This window comes from Anguilla rostrata, chromosome 13 (assembly GCF_018555375.3).
Source record: "Anguilla rostrata isolate EN2019 chromosome 13, ASM1855537v3, whole genome shotgun sequence".
Lineage (NCBI taxonomy): Eukaryota > Metazoa > Chordata > Actinopteri > Anguilliformes > Anguillidae > Anguilla > Anguilla rostrata.
Window position 1 is genome coordinate 15,861,352 of NC_057945.1, and position 19,305 is coordinate 15,880,656.

The window sequence follows — 19,305 nt, forward strand, 5'->3', positions numbered from 1 at the left end:
GGCACTATCCAAGCTGTAATTTGGATACACCTGCCCGCTATGGATTTTTACATCAGCCTGATTGCCGCCAGGGTTCTGCGAGACGGAATGGGATTCACAGTAATGGCATTAAGACCCAGCGGTCTGAAATTTTAACCTCCCGCAAATAGCATAAAAGCCTGCTGATTGGAGCGCCGGGGTCGGGCCGTTTCCGAGTTGAAACTCTGTTACTGGCCGTTAATGTTCCGTCCTGACTTTCATCGTTTCGGTTTTGAATTGTGCAAATGCGTCACCTTTAGGGAACCCAACCAGTTCAGGAGCTTGGAAACTATTACAGTTAAATATGGTACATTGTTTTAAAGTCTGTTCATTACGATGTCAGGACAATTCAAAGAAAAGACACCTGTGTGCAAGATGACAAATATGGGAACGCGTACATTTTAGGTGCCGTTCAGGCCCCCATTAGGCTCTGTATCTTGCCATCTGCAGAACTGACACAACCCTTCTGAATGCACTTCAGAGGCGTTTGATTGCCTAACATCAGTCAAAAAGTCAGCTGTGTAGATGGAGGTCTGTCTCTTGTGCTTCCCCAGGTCTTCCTTGGCCCCAACGGCGAGGTGGAGGAGTACGACACCGTCACCATCCAGCCCAACGTCCCCATCAGCAGCGACCTTCTCCTGGACCAGACCAAGGAACACCTCTTTATCATGACCAGCACGATGGTCAGTGGCCTTCACAGTCTTCACAGCACTTAGGATGAATGGCTAATGCCGGCTGGTGGATCTTCTGGGTGACCCCTGGGGCAGCCATCTCTAGCTTTCTGTGGTTCCTCCCAGATTCTGCGCATTGCACCATTTGTTTACCAAGCTTTATCTGCAATACCTAATGAAAGAATGTTGCTACCTCTTGAGGAAATGTGTCCTTACTGTTGTTGTCATAGCAACTGTTCTTTATTTTGATTATGTATTTTTTTAAGCCACATCCTCTAAATGTACTTTGTGGGAAAGTGCTTTGAGCACCCTTTGAAAAGTGCTATTTAAATAGTGTGTTGTGGTTGTTGTTGTTGTTGTTGTTGTAATGTCTCCTATTGTTTCAGCTGGAGAAGAGGCCAGTGGCCGAGTGCTACAAACACCTGGACTGCCAGTCCTGTCTCTTTGCTCATGACCCGTACTGTGGCTGGTGTGTCCTAGAGGGAAGGTGAGTCCTGGTGCCATGCCGGACCCCTCGTATTCAACACTCACAGGACCACTCACATTCAACACTCACAGGACCACTCTCATTCAACACTCACAGGACCACTCACATTCAACACTCACAGGACCACTCACATTCAACACTCACAGGACCACTCTCATTCAACACTCACAGGACCACTCACATTCAACACTCACAGGACCACTCACATTCAACACTCACAGGACCACTCTCATTCAACACTCACAGGACCACTCACATTCAACACTCACAGGACCACTCACATTCAACACTCACAGGACCACTCACATTCAACACTCACAGGACCACTCACATTCAACACTCACAGGACCACTCCCATTCAACACTCAAAGGACCACTCCCATTCAACACTCACAGGACCACTCACATTCAACACTCACAGGACCACTCAAAGAAATGCCTACAATTGCTTATGCTTTGAAAGCATATTATTTGGGCACATACTTTAAATCGATATAAATTTAATTATGTCATATCTTTTGTCAAAATGGGCCAGAGCCTCACAGATTAAAGGAAGATATCAGTGTAACTGCCTCACCTGTGTGCCCCTGTCTCCCTCATTCTGTGGCAGGTGTGGTCAGCGCTCTGAATGTCGTCGTGGAGAGCAGCCAGGCCAATGGCTGTGGAGTTTTGACCTGGAGCCACAGTGCCTCACAGTCCAGTCCTTGATCCCATCCAATATTAGCCGAGAGGAGAAGAGAAGTGTATGTAACCCAGTAGTGGGCCCGTGGAGAGGGGGGGGGGGAGGCATGAGGGGAGTATAGGCTCTCAGTATCTATAGATCACGTGACCCAAAGATAGCATTGGTACATGCCTTATGCAGGTACTGCTGTTATTCATTCTTATCTTCTTAGGATGGAAGATTTTAGCCCAGCCAACAGCCTCAGCACTGATTGCTGGAATAATATAACAACGAGAAAGATCGTTATCAGGCCGCTCCATTTCGGTAAAGCATGTAAAAACAGTGTAAATCACAAATAATTGGACCTGAGCTCCGATGAGGGATAACATTCGCGGGGAGTTGAAGGTGGGGGGGGGGGGGGTTCTCTTGAGTACTGGAATAGGGCAGTCTATATTTTTACTCCTTGCCTTGCACTTTAAGTGAATTAATTGCACTCTACTTCCTCCCAAAACGTTTGCGAGCGCTGCCTTTCTTCCCAGAATCCAATCTGTCTAATCTGGCTCCCCCGCCCGCTCCCTCGTAGATCTCCCTGTCTGTGCTGGGGCTGCCCAGCCTGGAGGAGCACGAGGCGTACTCCTGCCTGTTCCACGACAGCGAGAGCCCGGCCTCCATCAGCAAGGCTGGCGTGCTGTGCTTCTCCCCGGACGCGGATAAGGTTCCGCCCATTCGCCCGGGAGAGGGTGAGTTCACCCACGGCGCGCTCAGCGATGGATGTGTGTGCTCCTTCAAATGTCCTTCAAAGTCCTGGAAAGTCCTGGAATGTTGAAAATATTTAAATGATTTGACAGTGGGGACCTGGAAAGGACATCACAAGTTTTTTTTGTTTTTTGGTAAAGGTAGGACAAGGAAGCCAGATGTGCACTTGGGAGAATTCTTACAGTTTAAAATGCTACTTCAGTCTGTCATTTAGAGGTAGACTCACTGTATTCCCCAGGCGAGGGAAAGATCCTGTGACATCTTTCACAGGTTATAGATCCTCAGAGATTTAAGGGTAGCCTTTTCCCTTCACGACCCTTCTTGAAGAAGGGTGTAATCTTCCTATTTGCATGAGATGGAAGAGTAATATTAGGAGGAATTAGAAATGCTTGTGCACTGCACAGGTCAAAGCTGTACAGTATTGGTATGTGTTTTGACAAATATAGGAATGCAGGAGTCTTAGCTTAGCAAAGCATTTAGTAATTTAGTAATTAGGTGTCAAGATATAAATATTTGTGAACAGTCCTTGTGCAGTTTCCTTTTTTTCATAACAATAAATAAAATAAAAATAAGAATATTCCGTTTCAAAACATTAATATATTTAAACCGGTTGAATATGTGGGATATACTTACTGGTTTAGATGTAGTAAGATTGCAGATTATCTAATCATTTGAAACTTGAGGAAAAATAAAAAATAATTTTAGAAAGCCCAGCTGGCCCGTACCCCCATCTCTCTGCTCTGATAGCAGCGGGCTCTCATGAAAGCATTCCTGGCGCTGGTGGGTTTGTTTGCACAGTCCCGCTGTGATAACAGCGCTCAGCTCCTGAGCGAGGCCGGCTTGGCCTGCCCCTCCCTGGGCTGCGCGTGTTCCCACAGTCTCTGGTGCGCGGCAGGCTGGCACCCAGCGCTAGCGTCCATCGCGCTCCTGAGCTCTGTGTGTATCAGAGGATTACGGGCCCAGAAGAATTTCAAACATTTCACTCCCCGTCCTTTCCGGTGCGTTTTCGGGAGCAGATGTGGTGCGTTAAACCCCTTTCTTCTCCACTCTCCTGAAGCCCCCCTTGGCACATTTTTCATTCGCAGCTGGTTTGTGTTCTTAATCTTGGTCTCCCGTTTTTAAAAGTAAACTTTTGTCCATTTTGGGATCTCCAGTCTTAGGCTGGTACCAGAGCTCCCCACCTGTAAAAATGACCTTTGATAAATATTTGGGGGACGTCGCGTCGCGGGAGGGCGGTGATTTAAGGGCGTTGTTCTTTCTCGCTCCGCAGACTCCGTCACGGTCACCCTGTCCCTCCGCTTCCTGAACGTGACGGTCGCCGCCCGAGCGTTCACCTTCTACGACTGCGCGGCGGTCAAGCAGCTCTCCAGGAACACGCCGTGAGTGCAGATGCGTCCGCCCCGCCCCGCCCCGCCCCACCTGTCCTCCGCTTGCTTGAGCGGGGCTCTCTCTCCGCACAATGTGATGTAGTGGCTGCGGTTTGGGATTTGTAGCCCGAAGGTCATGGGCTTGAACCCCAGATGAGTCACGCTTATAGTACCCTTGAGAAAGATGCATGAATTACTTGATACTGCTTGACTGGTTGGAAAGCCAGGACTTCCTGGATAACGGCCTGCCCGAAAGATAATGCACTATGATGTCAGTAATCTCCCTTTTCTTCTACATATTGATATGCTAGTGGTAACATTTAAATGGCTACTCCTGTGTTCAGTATGCAATGTGTTATTATGCACTTTGAGGTTTTTAGCTGCATGGATACTGGGATGCGCCTTGGTAAATGGCAGGGCTGTTTTCATTTAAACTCCTTTATCTGTTTGTGCATCGGGCCAGGCACTCACTTAATTACCCTCCCTCACAAGTGTTTTCAGGGGCCACACTGATAAGTAACCAAACACAATTCAATTAAGAGACGTATGTATATTGTCCCTCACCATAGGCCAATTAGCGGGATCATTTAATCACGCCATCTGTTTGTTCTTTGCTGCCATTGGGTGCTGGGGCACTGCTCCTCCTCGTTCTCTGCCTCCCTCGCACACCTTGCCTCCCACTCGCGATCCTCCTCCTTCTGAAGCTCCTCCTCCCTCTGAAGCTCCACGTCCCTCTGAAGCTCCACCTCCTTGCTCTCCACCCCACTCTTACGCTCCGCCTCCCCCTCACTGTCCCCCTCCAGGTGCCGCGGCTGTGTGACCAGCCGTTGGGGCTGTAACTGGTGCATCCACCAGCATTCGTGCACCCACAAGCCCGTCTGCGAGGACGGGGTGATCATTTACAACGAGCACGTAAGTGGACCGCATCGGTAACAGACCGGTCGTAGCCTGTGAGGTTTGGAATGAAGCTAAACTGTAGAACTGTTGAGCGGGGGTGGCCAAACCGGGTCCTGGAGGCCCCGTCTGTTAAAATCACCTTAAAGTCAGAAACGAATGAGAACCAGATGAGGTGAGCCGACTATGTAATGAACTGCTTTAATTGATCCATTAACTGCTGAGTAGTAATGAGAACAAGCACACTCTGCATCTCTCCAAGACCAGAGTCGGCCACCTACGACATAGTAATTGGTTGCATAGAAAGAATGAGTATGTGGAAATGGTTGGGTTGTGACAGATTCTAGGCAGGGGTTTGATACACAGGTAGGTGACTGCATTTGCTCTTAACATTTGCCGAATATTTTATTATTCATATTTATATTCGTGTTCCAAAAACAAACGACGCAAGCAAAACTAAGATTTAACATATTCATCATCCGTGTCACAGCCTCATCATCCAGACCCTTGTGAGTGCATGTGCTTTGTGTTCACTGATAATAATCCCGTGTGAAACCGATAACCCCACGGCCCATGTTTTGTACCGTTGTCAGATTTGTTTTCTTTTCCTTTTTTGGCTTTTATGTTCATTGTGTGTTTTTATTTTTGTTTTGCCGGTTTCTTTCTGTCTCCCCCCTCCCCCTCCCTCTCTTTCCTCCTGTTCTCAAAACTACCAGTTCAAACTTCCTACTTCGGCACCTCCAACAACCATAGACGTTAAGCTCACATCAACTGCCCCGACCACAACTCTGGCCCCCACCACTATCCCACTCACCGAAGCACCCACTACTGCAGCCACCACCACAACCACAACCACCACCACAACAACTACCACAACAACTACCACCACCGCAACCACCACTGAAGCCACCACGACTGAAGTCACCACAGAGGAGCCAGTGACGACCACGCTACCTCCAACCACCACCACCACCGCCACCACTACCACCCCAGAGCCGACGACAATGCCCACCACCCCTCCACCCACAACCATGCCTGCCCCTCCGCCCACCACGGCAGCCGCAATGTCCACAACACTGCCCACGGAAGCCACCAGCCTTGCAGAAGAAGGAACCACGTTGGAGGAGTTCCCGGTCACTGGAGGCGATGAGGTCACGCCCACCAGCTCTAAAGTAGTGGAAGTCGTGGAGGTGGAGCTGCCTGTCACTCTCGGTGCCGCCACGCCCACCACTCCGGCTCCACCCCCAGCATACCCGGTCTTGAAGACCGTGACGGCTCCTCCCACTGAGAGCCCCCAGCCAATGGAAGACACCCAATCCGTGGCTGAGCCTCCCGGCGACAGCCAGCCCTCCCCCGTGGCCCCGCCTCCGACCGATGATACGCCTTTCCCGCTGGGGGCGCCGATCGAATCGGACGAGGCGTTCCACCCGCTCCCAACAGAGGCTCCTCCCCCCTCGCCCCTGACGCAACTCCCGGAGGTGGTGGAGCGGGGAGAGGAGGGAGACGGAGACGGCGATTCCGTCCTCTGGCCCGAAGAGGAGGTGGAGGCGGCAGAGGCCGTGGCGGAGAACGACACGGTCTCGTTCTCGGCGGCCGCCGTGCTCTCTGGGGACGGAGACGCCGAGCAGGCGCACCCCTCCTACCCCCACCTGCGCGACTCCGAGCCCGACTCCGAGCTGGACTACCAGTACGACTCGTCCGACTTTTACCTGCCGGTGAGTCCCAGCTGCTCCCGCCACCACGGCTAGGGCCTTCTCAGTGCCCCCCCCTCGCGGACAGGACACTCCGTATGCCCCCCCCCCCCTCCCGTTCTGCCCCCGCAAAGCTCCGCCCTGACGTTACCCAGGGACTGTTCTCTCACCGTGTGCATATCATTATTATTTGGTTCTTATTGTTATTGACATTATCGCTGCCTGGAAAACAGAACTGCCAACAAAAAAAAATCTGGCTGCCTGAGTTTAGCTTGGGCCAGCTGGGTTTTTTTTTTGCTGTATTATATTTATTTGACCATCGTTTAACTTCCATCTAAGCTTCATCTGAGCCTTAACACTTTGTAATGTGTAACCGTCCACAGGAATGCAGTTGTTGCAGCAGAAATGATCCGTTATTTCGAATTGTACAACTAGAAAGGAGAGGAATGGGGAGTTTTTTGGAGAGAATTTTTTGAAGCAGGAAAGCCTGTTTGTAGGATGCTTTCAGTAACTGAATAACAGACTCTGTGCTCTTTACAGGGGAAACAAATCATTTTAGAATATTCTTTCATTTCAAGAACTTGAAAGCCAATGATGGAGTGATTCCTAATTGTGTGTGATTTTCAGTTGGGATGCTGTTGAAAAATGGTGGGATTCTTACATTTGTGGGAAGCCAGTTTGGGGGGGGGGGGGGGGTTCACAGAACAGAGCGGTGCAGGTAAGCAGTGTTTTAACAGCCCACGTGTGCTGTGAGCGCAGGGGGACGAGGGCTCCTTGGAAAGCTGGGGGGCGTCGGCCTGCCCCTGTGTGGAGAAGGTTCAGGGCTCCTCCCTCCTGCCCGTCAGAACCGAGAGGAGGATCACCCTCATGGGCCGCAACCTTAACCTTTTCCAGGTAAGGCGCACACTAAATCTACCTTTTCCAGGTAAGGCGCACACTAAATCTGCCTTTTCCAGGTAAGGCGCACACTAAATCTGCCTTTTCCAGGTAAGGCGCACACTAAATCTGCCTTTTCCAGGTAAGGCGCACACTAAATCTGCCTTTTCCAGGTAAGGCGCACACTAAATCTGCCTTTTCCAGGTAAGGCGCACACTAAATCTGCCTTTTCCAGGTAAGGCGCACACTAAATCTGCCTTTTCCAGGTAAGGCGCACACTAAATCTGCCTTACAAAGTTACGGCACCATTGTAAGGCCTTTAGCAATGTAAATGCTGTATGTAAAAAGTTGTGTAAGTCGCTCTGGATAAGAGCGTCTGCTAAATGCCTGTAATGTAATGTATTTGTAAGCACAGCCCTGCAGGATGTATTGGAATGGATGGTTGGGCAGAAGTCGATTTGGTATAATGCTGGGGTGCACCGCAAAGGCCGATCCGTTTCAGGATTTTGTGCCAACTTCTGATCTTAATTTAATTCCGCTCTTAACTTAATTGTGTTCTGCTCTTCATATATTGATCTGACAGTTGTATAAGCACTAGGTGCACCCGCAGACTGCAAGTGTATCCTAAAGATTTTGCTGTGCTCAAGTACAGGAGCAAACCAGCCTTGTTTATAGAGCTGCCAGAAAACTTTAAAACTGAGGTAATTAGTTGGAACAGAAACCAGCACGCAGACCAGCCCTGCAGGACCGGAGTTGCGCGTTATGGTCGTTATGTGCTGCTCAAGTGAACTACGCTGTTGTGAGAGCCCTTTCTGAAATCGTACAGCAGTCGGGTCCGTTTATCGCTCTGTTGAACTAATCCCGTTACGCGAAGCCGTTCTTGAATCCTGCGCCCGGTATGTCACCTCTGCCCCCGCTGCAGTCGCTCGTTTGAGCTGCAGATCAGGGTCGTGCTCCGTCCTGCGCGGCGCTAGTGTCTGTGGGGTAAATCTGGCTCCCTGTGGTGCTCTGCTCGCGCAGGATAGGGACCTGGACTACGAGTGCGTGCTGGTGATCGAGGGCCACACGGTCGTGGTGGACTCCTACGTGGAAATAGACCAGGCGGACCCCTCCATTTTCTACATCACCTGCCAGTCGCACCAGGTCAGACCGTCTCCCATCTCCAGTTTCCGTACAGGAGTAACGTTCTGTCTCATTTAGGTTTTAGTGCGTCCTTTCACTTATTCATGCTGGTTTGGTTCGTCAAGCATAACCTATGAAAATAAACCCCAGGGTTTATTTGGACATATTTTTAACTCCCACTGATATGTCCATGTGTCAAACAAGGCTTTCTCTCTAGGGATCATATTAAAATACGATTATGCATTTGAAAAAAATAATTTGAACTTACATATAAATATTAATGTTTGATAATAATTAAAAAACAGGTTAGCCATTGACACCATTCAAATTCCTAGGAATTGAATTTCTCTATTTGAGTGGTATTTGTATTCGAGCTGTCCATTACTATGATTTCCAGTGCTCAGTAGTATTAATAATTATTACTGAATTGCTGGGCCATTTTAGCTGTATTTCTTAAATAAGTTTTCAACTACTCACAGTAATAATATGTTTTGAATTACTGTACTATTTGAGCTGTAACTATGAGCTGTTCATTGCTGTAAAGTTTTAAGCTTCCCCCTGTTATAATTGCAGTTATAAATCAGTGTTCTAGTGGTTCCTGACTGTGGTTCTCTCTCTTTCCGCTGGCTGCTGCAGTACTCTTACTCAGCTCCCCAGGAAGAGTACAATGCCATGGTCTACGTGAAGAGGAGAAACACCTTCCATGTGGACAGCGCCCAAGACCTGTACGGTGAGCAGACGTGGAGTCACCCAGTCATGGGAAAAACTTTTGGTCATCAGCCATAACAGTTGGCAACTGACTATGACTCTCTGTGGGTACAGTATGAGCTTACAGTCTGAGCTAACTGACTGTGACTCTGGTATAGTATGAACTAACTGACTGTGACTCTGCTTACTCTGTGAGATGACTGTGAAGGGTACAGTCTGAACTAACTGACTTGTGACTGTGACAGTATGAGCTGACTGTGAGCAGAGCAGTGTGAGCAATGTGCCCTGCCTCTCTTACTGATTGGCTGTCGCTGTGGCCCACAGTGACGCTGTATAACTGCTCGGTGGGGCGCTCGGACTGCAGCCGCTGCCACACGGCGGAGCAGAGGTACGGCTGCGTGTGGTGCGGGGGCCCGCGCTCCTCCTGCCTCTACAGGGACTCCTGCACGGAGAGGATAGAGCAGACCTGCCCCGCCCCCGTCATACACCTCGTGAGTCCGGCCGTCCTCTCCCAGGGCTCGCCTGTGGAAACTCTAATACACTGTACAAACAAAATAAAATCTCCTTTTTAAAAATGTTTTAGTGTTTCATAAATTGCATTTATGACTATTGCAATTGGACGCATAATTATATGGTCTGGGTAGATGATGTAAATATGACATTCCATTTTGGACATGTGTCCTTGTACTAGTGTGTTAAAGACCTGCAGAATGCTGCCTGTACTAGGTGTTGAATAAAAGTGTTAACAGCTGAGATTTTTGCTGGGGTGGGGTCCTCAGCCAGAGTGTGGACATTAGAGGGCCTTTGAATGGAGAGTGTGGGAACCCCTGCTGTTAATGGCATTATTTAGCATCGTCACTCGGTTGTCTATTCCCATCAGACGTTTGCGTAAACGTGCATAAACAGACATGACAATGAATGGGGCTGTTTTGTCTGCTTCCCAAACAAACGTTGGCTTTGTTTTGGAAGAAGGCTGGTTCTGAAGGGTGACGTTTGGTTCGTCTCTGTGGCAGATCGAGCCCCTGTCTGGCCTGGTGGAGGGAGGCACTCTCATCACCATCTCTGGGTCCAACCTGGGGCAGAAGGCCCAGGACATCCAGCACTCCGTCACCGTGGCGGGGGTTCCCTGCGCCGTCCTCCCCGACCGCTACGAGGTCTCCTCCAGGTAGAGCCACCGCGAGGGTGGGGGGTTGTGTGTGTGTGTGTGTGGGGGGGGAACGCACGTTTGGCTGGTGAAGGGCACTGGTTGATGTACCCGCGTCGTTCTCTTGTTTTCCTGCAGAATCGTGTGCAGAACCGGGCCCAGCGGGGAGAAGAGCGGGCAGGTTTCGGTGGAAGTGAGCGGAGGAGAGTACGGCTCCTCCGGCCAGAAGTTCAGCTACCAGGTATAGAACAGGACGCGGTCACACGTCCACTTCCTGCTGTTTGGTAATGCACTGTTTGCGCACTGTTGCTGCTTTTACTCCTGATAAAAGCAGACAAATGCTATCTAGCGTACTGCAGTAAACACATTCACGCGGACATGCACGCGTACCACATAGCTGTGCTTTTCACTGCTGGTTTTGGAGCCTTATTGTTCTCTTCTCTTTGTGACGCACACCACGTGTGCCCTCCAGGACCCCACTGTGACGCAGGTGTCCCCACAGAGGGGCCCGAAAGCAGGGGGCACCTCTCTGACCATCGCCGGGATGAGGCTGCTCACCGGACGGCCCAGCGAGGTCAGCGTGGTGGTCGGAGCCGTCCCTTGCCTCATGTGAGTCCCCACCCCCCCACCCCCGAGATGCCCAGACTTAACGGCACACTCTCTGCTGAGCGACTGGGCACAAAACTCCGAAAGACTCACAGGCCCTTGGTACCAGGATCGCTCAGCTCTCGTTTATCTCCCCTCCACGTCTCCAGCTCTTCTGAGGTCCAGGAGGGCAGCATCGAGTGCGTGACTGGCGCCAGCAACACGACGGGGGAGCACCGCGTCACGGTGCGCTACGGCAGCAGCGAGCGCCATCTGTCGGACGCCACCTATCACTACACCCCTGACCCCAACGTCACACTGGCGGCACCCTCAAAGAGCTTCCTCAGGTACTCTCCCTGGTCCTTCCGTTGTTCCTGTTCCCACCCTAACCCTCCACCAAAATCTTGAATTCGTAGTATATTCTTACATTTTCACTGTTGTATTTTGTTGTTGAATTTCCAATGGTAGTTCTTGAGTTGTATCGCTGATACCACGCCCACGCAACACCAGGAGCACTGCAGATGATGCATGTGTTCCCCTCTGATACATTTGGTTGCAACAAACCAATGACTGTTGTGCAACCTACTACGGTACTACAACACAGAGCTGGTACCTAATGGAGGAGAGACAATTTAAGATCGGTTTCCAGAATGGTGCTTCTTACCTTTGTTTATAATTTACAATACTAATTGGTGATTTGTTCAGTTAACTCATTGGTTTTAAAGGACCTTTGTGATTTTTTTTGATGATATCGCACTTGTGTGATACTAAAACGGATGTTCTCCACGTCTGTAAGCTGATCTGGGGGAGAGTGTCTGATAAGTGAGTGTAATTGTAAATGTAATATTCTCTCACTTGTACCGTTAGCCTGCAGGCGCCCGGCAGGTTTTTAGGAGGAACGAACGCGATGTTAACCTGAAGAACTGCGGCCATATTAAAACACACACTGGGCCGACTGGGTCCCTCCGTGGACTCCCAGTCATGGTGGACTGGTTGCTCTGCTTATACTCAGGATGAGCTCCTATGTACATAACATAACAATGATGAGAACAGGCCATGCAGCCCAACAAAGCTCGCCATTTTCTTGACTAAATTGTACCTAGTGCTGCATGACTTGTACCAAATTATTTTGGTTGAGCTCCTATACCAATTTTTGCTTTTTTACCAATAGGTGTTTGTATGACTCATTTGTCCTGTGATTTATCATACAGTGAGTGTGTTTCTTAATCCTCACTGTGTCACTCCATACCTGTGTCAAATCAGTGGCGGGCGGGTGATCCACGTGTCCGGCCATAACCTGGACGTCGTCCAGGAGCCTCGGATTCAGGTGACCGTGTCCCCTTTCGAGCGCGCTCAGAGCAGGAGGAGGAGGAGGAGAAGCACCAGCAGGGGGGCGGGGCCAGGGCCTGGGGGCAGGCTGCTGTGGAGACGGCGCCGAATTGTCCCGGAGCCCGGTTGTCCAGAAGGGGCCCTGTGTTCCGTCAAACAGGTAAACCTGCATCCCCATTAAGCAAATATGCTAAGCAGCCATAGTCATTCAAAAGGAGACTAATTTCTTCTAATTACCCTAATTCCTTTATAATCAAAGCAATGGTTTATTTAATCTCGCGGTGCCTGAGAGATGGTTTTGAGGAAACGAGGATGCACTAGATGACAGCATATTTTCCAGGTTCAGGGCACCACACCAATGTAATCGACCACCTGCAATGCGTGCACCGCCAAATCATGGTTTGCACGAGTTCTACCATGGAATTCTCTTCTGTGATGATGTCACTGATTTTTATTTCCTGTTTCTCAGTCTGAGTGATTTTTGTGTTTCAGTTCGTAGAGCGCTGCGAGGTGAACACCTCCTCCCTGATCCTGTGCCGGACGCCGGCGGTGGAGGCCCACGCGCGCCACGCCCAGGTGCGGGTGGAGTTCCTCCTGGACAACCTGCGCTTCGACTTCGACACGGTCAGCCGCAGCCCCTTCAGCTACGAGCTCAACCCCATCCTGCATCCCCTCAACCAGCACGACCCCAGCAAGCCCTACCGCTACAAGCCCGGGAGCATCATCTCTGTGGAGGTGAAAAGCGCCACACGCACGCACACACACACACGCACATACACACACACACACGCACGCACACACACACACACACACGCTCCAGGCTTTCATCTACGTACATGGCCTCTACAGAGTTATTTCAGTTGTCCAATTTATATTATGTACTGCATACAGCAGCAGTTAACAAAGCTTGGCTTCAGGAAACAGTGTGTGGCCTGTCCCAAAAATTAATTTCCTCTTGTTGATTTATTATGGTATGAGCCATGTCAGGTTTTGGAAGTGGTTTTCCTCTGCATGTTTGCTCCTTATTAAATACATTTGTGCTCTTTAGTTACAGTGGCTATTCGTAGTTGTATAATCCAGCATTTATTCCTGGCTCACCACTGACCTGAAACAGAATTCCCAGGGTGCAATGGTTTGAATTGTGTGCTCTTGTCTTAATTCATTTTTGAAAGTGAAGACTGTCTTACATGAAATTGATCATCTTCAGTAGTGACTATTGTACAATAGTTAATATTTTAAAGCAGTTAGTTGTGCTTGTGATTATTTCCAACACTTTACGTTGCTGTGAAATTAGTCATAAGTGTGTTTTATTATAATGTTCTATGACAATGTTCCTCAGCAGTCTGTTACTTATGCAACATCTGGAACTTGACCCTCTCTTGCCAAAACTGGTGATCTTGGCATATATCCTGTGTACCCTTTAACCTGTGACTCCTACAACTGTCTGTCCGTCTGTGCTGTGGCCTGTGTGCAGGGGGAGAACCTGGACCTGGCCATCTTAAAGGAGGAGGTGGTGGCTCAAATTGGGGAGGGGGTGTGCTCGGTGAAGACTCTCACCAGGAACCACCTGTACTGCGAACCCCCGACCCAGCAGCCCTCCCCGGGGCCTGGCAAGAAACGCGAGGGTGCCGACCCCCTACCAGAGTTCACCGTGAGTCCTCTGCAATGTTGTTTGAAATGTTTTTATTCCTTCTTTAATTTTATACGTAGCTATTCGCTATTACAGCAACCAGTTTTTAACCACGTTCTGATGTTTTGGCTCATTTTAAATGCAGCCATCAATCTTGACTGTCAGATCGACAACCGAGGCAAGTTTGGTCATTCTTGACAAAGGCATGCAGCTGAAGCATGGGGACGTGGTTAGCAGTTGGCAGGTTTATTTGAAATTAAGGAATCCGGTGTACTTCAGACAGTTATTCAGAGTGCCTCTGTCATTTAAATCTTATGTTTGTATACGAGTGGAAATGCCCGTGCCCGGGGTGTAATGCAGAAAGACACACCCCACTTTTTATGCTTGCTCCTTTTCCTGTCCAGTCTGGAATGCCAAATTATATTTTTATCAGCTCTCACTGCCGTAATCTTCGCTCTCGACGTGGGCGAGTCGTTAATCAGAGGAAGCCTCTTCATACATGGCTTAAAGGGGGCTCAGTTTGTGGCTTAAAGCAAGAAAAAATGCGCTCCATGTAACTCGAAAGCTGCTTGACCGGAAACCTAGTGTTTCCATGCCAGCCTCAGCCCCAGTCTGCACTACCATGGTCAGGGTTCGATACCAGGCCGTGGGGCCCATCTGCGCACTAGAACTGTTTTAAATGTATGTTTGGGTGTCTGCTCTCTCTCCCTGGGCAGGTCCAGATGGGGAACCTGAACTTCTCCCTGGGCAAGGTGCAGTACGACACCCTCAGCCAGTCCACCTTCCCCCTGGAGGCCCAGATCGGAGTTGGGGTGGGGGCGTCCATCGTGGCCCTGATCGTGCTCATCATCGTGCTCATATACAGGTGCGCCCGAGTATTCCTGCTGCTTCGAAGTTTCCTCTCTTTGATTCTGAACTTCCTCTCCCAACGGGTCTGTGTATTTAATAAAAAGTGTCCATGAGGTTTTCCACAGTAAAAGGCTCTTTCATGTAAAACCCAATATTGTCAAAATCGATTGCCCATTAACTAACCAAATTTGGTAACGTGACCAAGATTTTGTATCTTAACAGCTCTAATATTAGTTCTGCAAATGATACCACAGCATTACGCTCCATAGTGCTGTCCTGGGCAGCCAAGGCTGTGTCCATTAGCGTTTAATGCAGTCAAATGAAGTTACAGATTACAGATATAGCCAGTCCCTTTCTCTGACCTAGAGCTGCAATGCTGTAATGTGGTGCAATGACATTCCCACAATCTCAACTTTTGATCGTTTACTTCTGAGTAATGTAGTTTAAAGTCATCTATTAGAACTGGAAATTACAGCTCATTGTGCTGTAAAGGCCTGCCTGATCTTACGTTTGCATGTTAGGTGGCTAGCTAACCGAATTTGGCTGTGTGTGAATATAAGAGGTGTAGGTGTTTTGTTATCGTTTTTGTGTTCGTTTCATATCAAAGGTAATATTTGAGCCCTGAGCTCTGCAGCCTAATGCAGTATTTTTTAAGGACCAAAATATTCAGCTGTTAGAATGCATTTTAACAATCATGAGCTTCAAAATTAAGCATTTATGATGGTCTGTGCTGACATGATGTTAGTACAGAGCCCTCACTCAGTGTTTGTTACCAGTATTTTAATCGGTTGAATATTCCAGTTTTCCCTCCACAATAGAATATTGGGGATAAATGTGTAGTTTGAACCAGGCTTTCATAAACCCAGAGCCTCAAAGACTTTCAGCAAGATGGGTCAAAAAAGTCTCTCTCAGAGAACTCTCTCAGTAGTGTGTTGTCAGTTTCAGTTGGTTGTTTTTGGTCCATTAATTCACTTTTTTACGTCCTGTGACAAGAAGCGTTTTCAGGATGCCGCTCTTTCCCGAATGCGTGCTTCGGGCGATGGTTGTAGTCGGCTAATGCAGGGGGTGTGGCTTCGGCAGGAGGAAGAGCAAGCAGGCCCTGAGAGACTACAAGAAGGTCCAGATTCAGCTGGAGAATCTGGAGACCAGCGTGAGAGACCGCTGCAAAAAGGAGTTCACTGGTGAGCAGGGCCACACCTCCCCCAATTTTAAATAGGAACAAGCCTATATGTTCTGTTTATTGCTCTCTGTTTGGATATATATGATTTTGTTTATCGCATTGTAGCAAAAACCCAAAGATATATTTTTGCATAACCTCAGAGCATACTAGCGTTATTGAATGCAGTGCACTGAATTATTTATTTGCTTAACATTTTCCCCTTGTTGCAACTTGCACAGCCTATTTTTACTCCTGTGCATTTATACAGCAGGGTATTTTACTGCAGCAATTAAGGCCTTACCTTTGCTCAAGGGTGCAGTAGCAGTACCCCAGCTGGGATTTGAACCTGAAACTTTTGTGTTACGAGAGCAATTCTCCAACTGCAGTTCTACGCAGCGAGCCCTTGCCGTTTGTTTCCATGGTAACCATCACATCCCAGCACCAGCGTGACGCCTCCCTCTTGTCTCTCCCGCAGACCTGATGACGGAGATGATGGACATGTCCAGCGACCTGGTGGGCTCCGGCATCCCCTTCCTGGACTACCGCATGTACGCCGAGCGCATCTTCTTCCCCGGCCACCGGGAGTCGCCGCTGCGCCGCGACCTGGACGTGCAGGAGTGCCGGCGGCAGACGGTGGAGCAGGGCCTGGTGCAGCTCTCCAACCTGCTCAACAGCAAGCTCTTCCTCACCAAGGTGACGAGCCCTCCTCGTCCCGCCCGCCGCGACCGCTAACTACGCGGGGGAAACCCGGGGTGAACGCGGGCGTGCTCGAAAGAGTACAGATGGGCCCAGAGCCTTCGGTTTGTGTCCTCGGGTTGGAATAGGTGCTCTTTCAGTGCTCGCGTTAATGCAGGACTCTGCATTTTTTTAATGCTGAAAAAGGGCCAAAATGTAGGAAAAAATACACTGCATTCTATAATGCACACATCACAAGCATTTCGATTTAAACAAATTAAAATTACTGGCTGTGAGTGCCACCTGTTGTCTTGATGTGAAAGCTTACCTTACTTGCGATTTTAACGAAGGCGATGAAATGACTTTCTACATGTACAGCATGTTCACAAATAGCAAGAGAAAGATAAGTTTGCTCCAAATTTAGTACATTTCCCCAGTTAGTTACATGTGGCATGCAGTGACATTGCACTGGGTTATGTTGGGTATATAAATACAAGCTGTAAACGTTACTGGTTTAATGCTGTGCAAAATACTTGTGTTTCAACTTCTCCCCTTAACAATTTTTACGCACCCTGATATGGGTGATTTAAGTCCCTTTAAACCTAATGGCCAACACAGCAACTACGCTGCAGATTTTTCCTCAGTTTTAGCAACACAGTAATTACAGTCGTTCTTTCCTTTTTTGGAATGAATATTAAGGCCGTTGCAGTGGAGTGTGTCATTGGGGAAAAATGTACCTCTCTTTCATAATTTTCATGTTATTAGGAGGAAATTGCATACGCATTACAAAACTTCCCACAGTCATTTTGAACATTTTTATTGATGTTTTAATGGTTATGAAACCTATTTTGAAAACTGAAATGTGTGAGTTTTTCGAGGGAGCGATCGCATGGGTCCAATTTAAACAGACCAGGAAGCAGTCATTTCCCAGCGGTGTCTGTCCTGGCCGATGTTGTGTTTACCTTGCACTACAGCTTTAAAAAACAAAACAAAACAAAAAAATAGCGAACAGGCCGACGTGACTCTCTGGTGTTCTGCCGTTAATCGTCCCCCCGCGCGCGTGCTTCCTGTCCCAGTTCATCCACACCCTGGAGAGCCAGCGGACCTTCTCCCCCAGGGACCGGGCGTACGTGGCCTCCCTGCTGACCGTGGCCCTGCACGGCAAGCTGGAGTACTTCACCGACATCCTCAAGACCCTGCTCAACGACCTGGTGGAGCAGTACGTCGCCAAGAACCCCAAACTCATGCTCCGCAGGTGAGAACGGCGCAGGGGCGCGGCGGCAGTTCCTGAACACTGAGGGGTGACACACCCATTCCCCCTGGGGGGTCTCTAAATATGCAATGCAGTGCATGCTTTTATAGTAGTAGTAGTAATGCTTGTAGTAGTAATACAAGAAAAAACTTCTAGTTGTTTAAGTACAAATAGTAATCATAACAGTAATACAACACTTGTTGTAGTAATACAATATTAGTAGTAGAAATAGTTGCAGTATACTCATAGTAGTAGTTGCATTTTTATGGGTAGGCTTGGAGTATATTATTATAGTGATAGTTTTATGGATAACATTGTTGGTTAGCCCTTGTAGTAATTCATAATGTAGGCAGTAGATGTTATGATTAGGAGTTTTTGGATTATGTGTTATTGTGACTGCTCACTGTCCCTGTTCCAGAACTGAGACGGTGGTGGAGAAGCTCCTGACTAACTGGATGTCCATCTGCCTCTATGCCTTCCTGAGGGTGAGTTGGTCCGTGTGAAAGGGAAAGCACACGCGCTATAGATAAATGTCAACAGTCCTCTGAAGCTTCATGGAGTGCTTGTGTGTTAATGGCCGCCCTGTCTTTTCCGCGCCCCACAGGACTCTGCGGGGGAGTCCCTCTACATGCTCTTCCGGGCCATAAAGCACCAGGTGGACAAGGGCCCCGTGGACGCGGTGACGGGGAAGGCCAAGTACACGCTGAACGACAACCGCCTGCTCCGGGAGGACGTGGAGTACCGCACCCTGGTGAGGCCAAGAACACTTCACCCCTCCCATATTCTCTGCCATCTGACTCTTCTAAAGCCCTTGGCTCTTCTGAGGAGCACAGGCTATTGACGAATGGCCCCCATCTCACTCGGTTGGGGGCAAGCGTTTCCAAGATCACCCCAGTTGTGTCCACTCCCATTAGGTCTTCTAACTACTGGAGGCTTATTGGTCAAGCCTCTGCATGATTGTGCATAAGCCACATCAGAATGGGAACACCTCAGTGGCAGAGAGATCTGTCAATGACAACGCCACAGCACCAGCCGTCTGATCATTATGGGGAAATCTGTGCGGTGCGAGTTGGTCGGGGAGTCTGCCTGAGGAAGATCCGGGGTGAGGAAGAGGGGCAAAGCTGAGTCCTTGCGCTTCCTCCTCCAGACGCTGAACGTGCTGGTCCAGGGCGGGGCTGGGAACGAGGCCCAGCCCGTCGCGGCCAAGGTGCTGGACTGCGACACCATCACGCAGGTGAAGGAGAAGGTCCTGGACCAGATGTACAAGGGCACGTCCTTCTCTCACCGGCCACACACGGACTCCCTCGACTTGGGTGAGCTCCTGACCTCCGCCCCCACAAAATCTGCTTTTCCCTCTCCTGCACCTGTATGGCTTGTAACTGAATGATGTCATACTTATTGTACATATGGTTTGTTCACAGTATAATTCAG

At 49.2% G+C, this 19,305-nt stretch overlaps 1 protein-coding gene across 5 annotated transcripts in view; it reads left to right on the forward strand.

Annotated features, from left to right (window-relative positions):
* LOC135237867 (plexin-B1-like) overlaps window positions 1–19,305 on the forward strand; it is an 81,401-nt gene that overhangs the window by 61,871 nt on the left and 225 nt on the right. For all 5 annotated transcript variants that reach the window (XM_064305394.1, XM_064305392.1, XM_064305389.1 and 2 more), the window contains 25 exons: window positions 573–701; window positions 1,076–1,176; window positions 1,787–1,919; window positions 2,421–2,577; window positions 3,864–3,972; window positions 4,764–4,872; window positions 5,571–6,569; window positions 7,305–7,439; window positions 8,442–8,564; window positions 9,180–9,273; window positions 9,576–9,742; window positions 10,265–10,416; window positions 10,534–10,636; window positions 10,868–11,004; window positions 11,151–11,327; window positions 12,244–12,469; window positions 12,802–13,044; window positions 13,784–13,960; window positions 14,656–14,804; window positions 15,869–15,969; window positions 16,423–16,640; window positions 17,699–17,877; window positions 18,293–18,359; window positions 18,479–18,625; window positions 19,022–19,187. In XM_064305394.1, coding sequence (XP_064161464.1) covers window positions 573–701; window positions 1,076–1,176; window positions 1,787–1,919; window positions 2,421–2,577; window positions 3,864–3,972; window positions 4,764–4,872; window positions 5,571–6,569; window positions 7,305–7,439; window positions 8,442–8,564; window positions 9,180–9,273; window positions 9,576–9,742; window positions 10,265–10,416; window positions 10,534–10,636; window positions 10,868–11,004; window positions 11,151–11,327; window positions 12,244–12,469; window positions 12,802–13,044; window positions 13,784–13,960; window positions 14,656–14,804; window positions 15,869–15,969; window positions 16,423–16,640; window positions 17,699–17,877; window positions 18,293–18,359; window positions 18,479–18,625; window positions 19,022–19,187 — 4,498 coding nt within the window. The remainder of the gene's footprint in view (window positions 1–572; window positions 702–1,075; window positions 1,177–1,786; window positions 1,920–2,420; window positions 2,578–3,863; window positions 3,973–4,763; window positions 4,873–5,570; window positions 6,570–7,304; window positions 7,440–8,441; window positions 8,565–9,179; window positions 9,274–9,575; window positions 9,743–10,264; window positions 10,417–10,533; window positions 10,637–10,867; window positions 11,005–11,150; window positions 11,328–12,243; window positions 12,470–12,801; window positions 13,045–13,783; window positions 13,961–14,655; window positions 14,805–15,868; window positions 15,970–16,422; window positions 16,641–17,698; window positions 17,878–18,292; window positions 18,360–18,478; window positions 18,626–19,021; window positions 19,188–19,305) is intronic.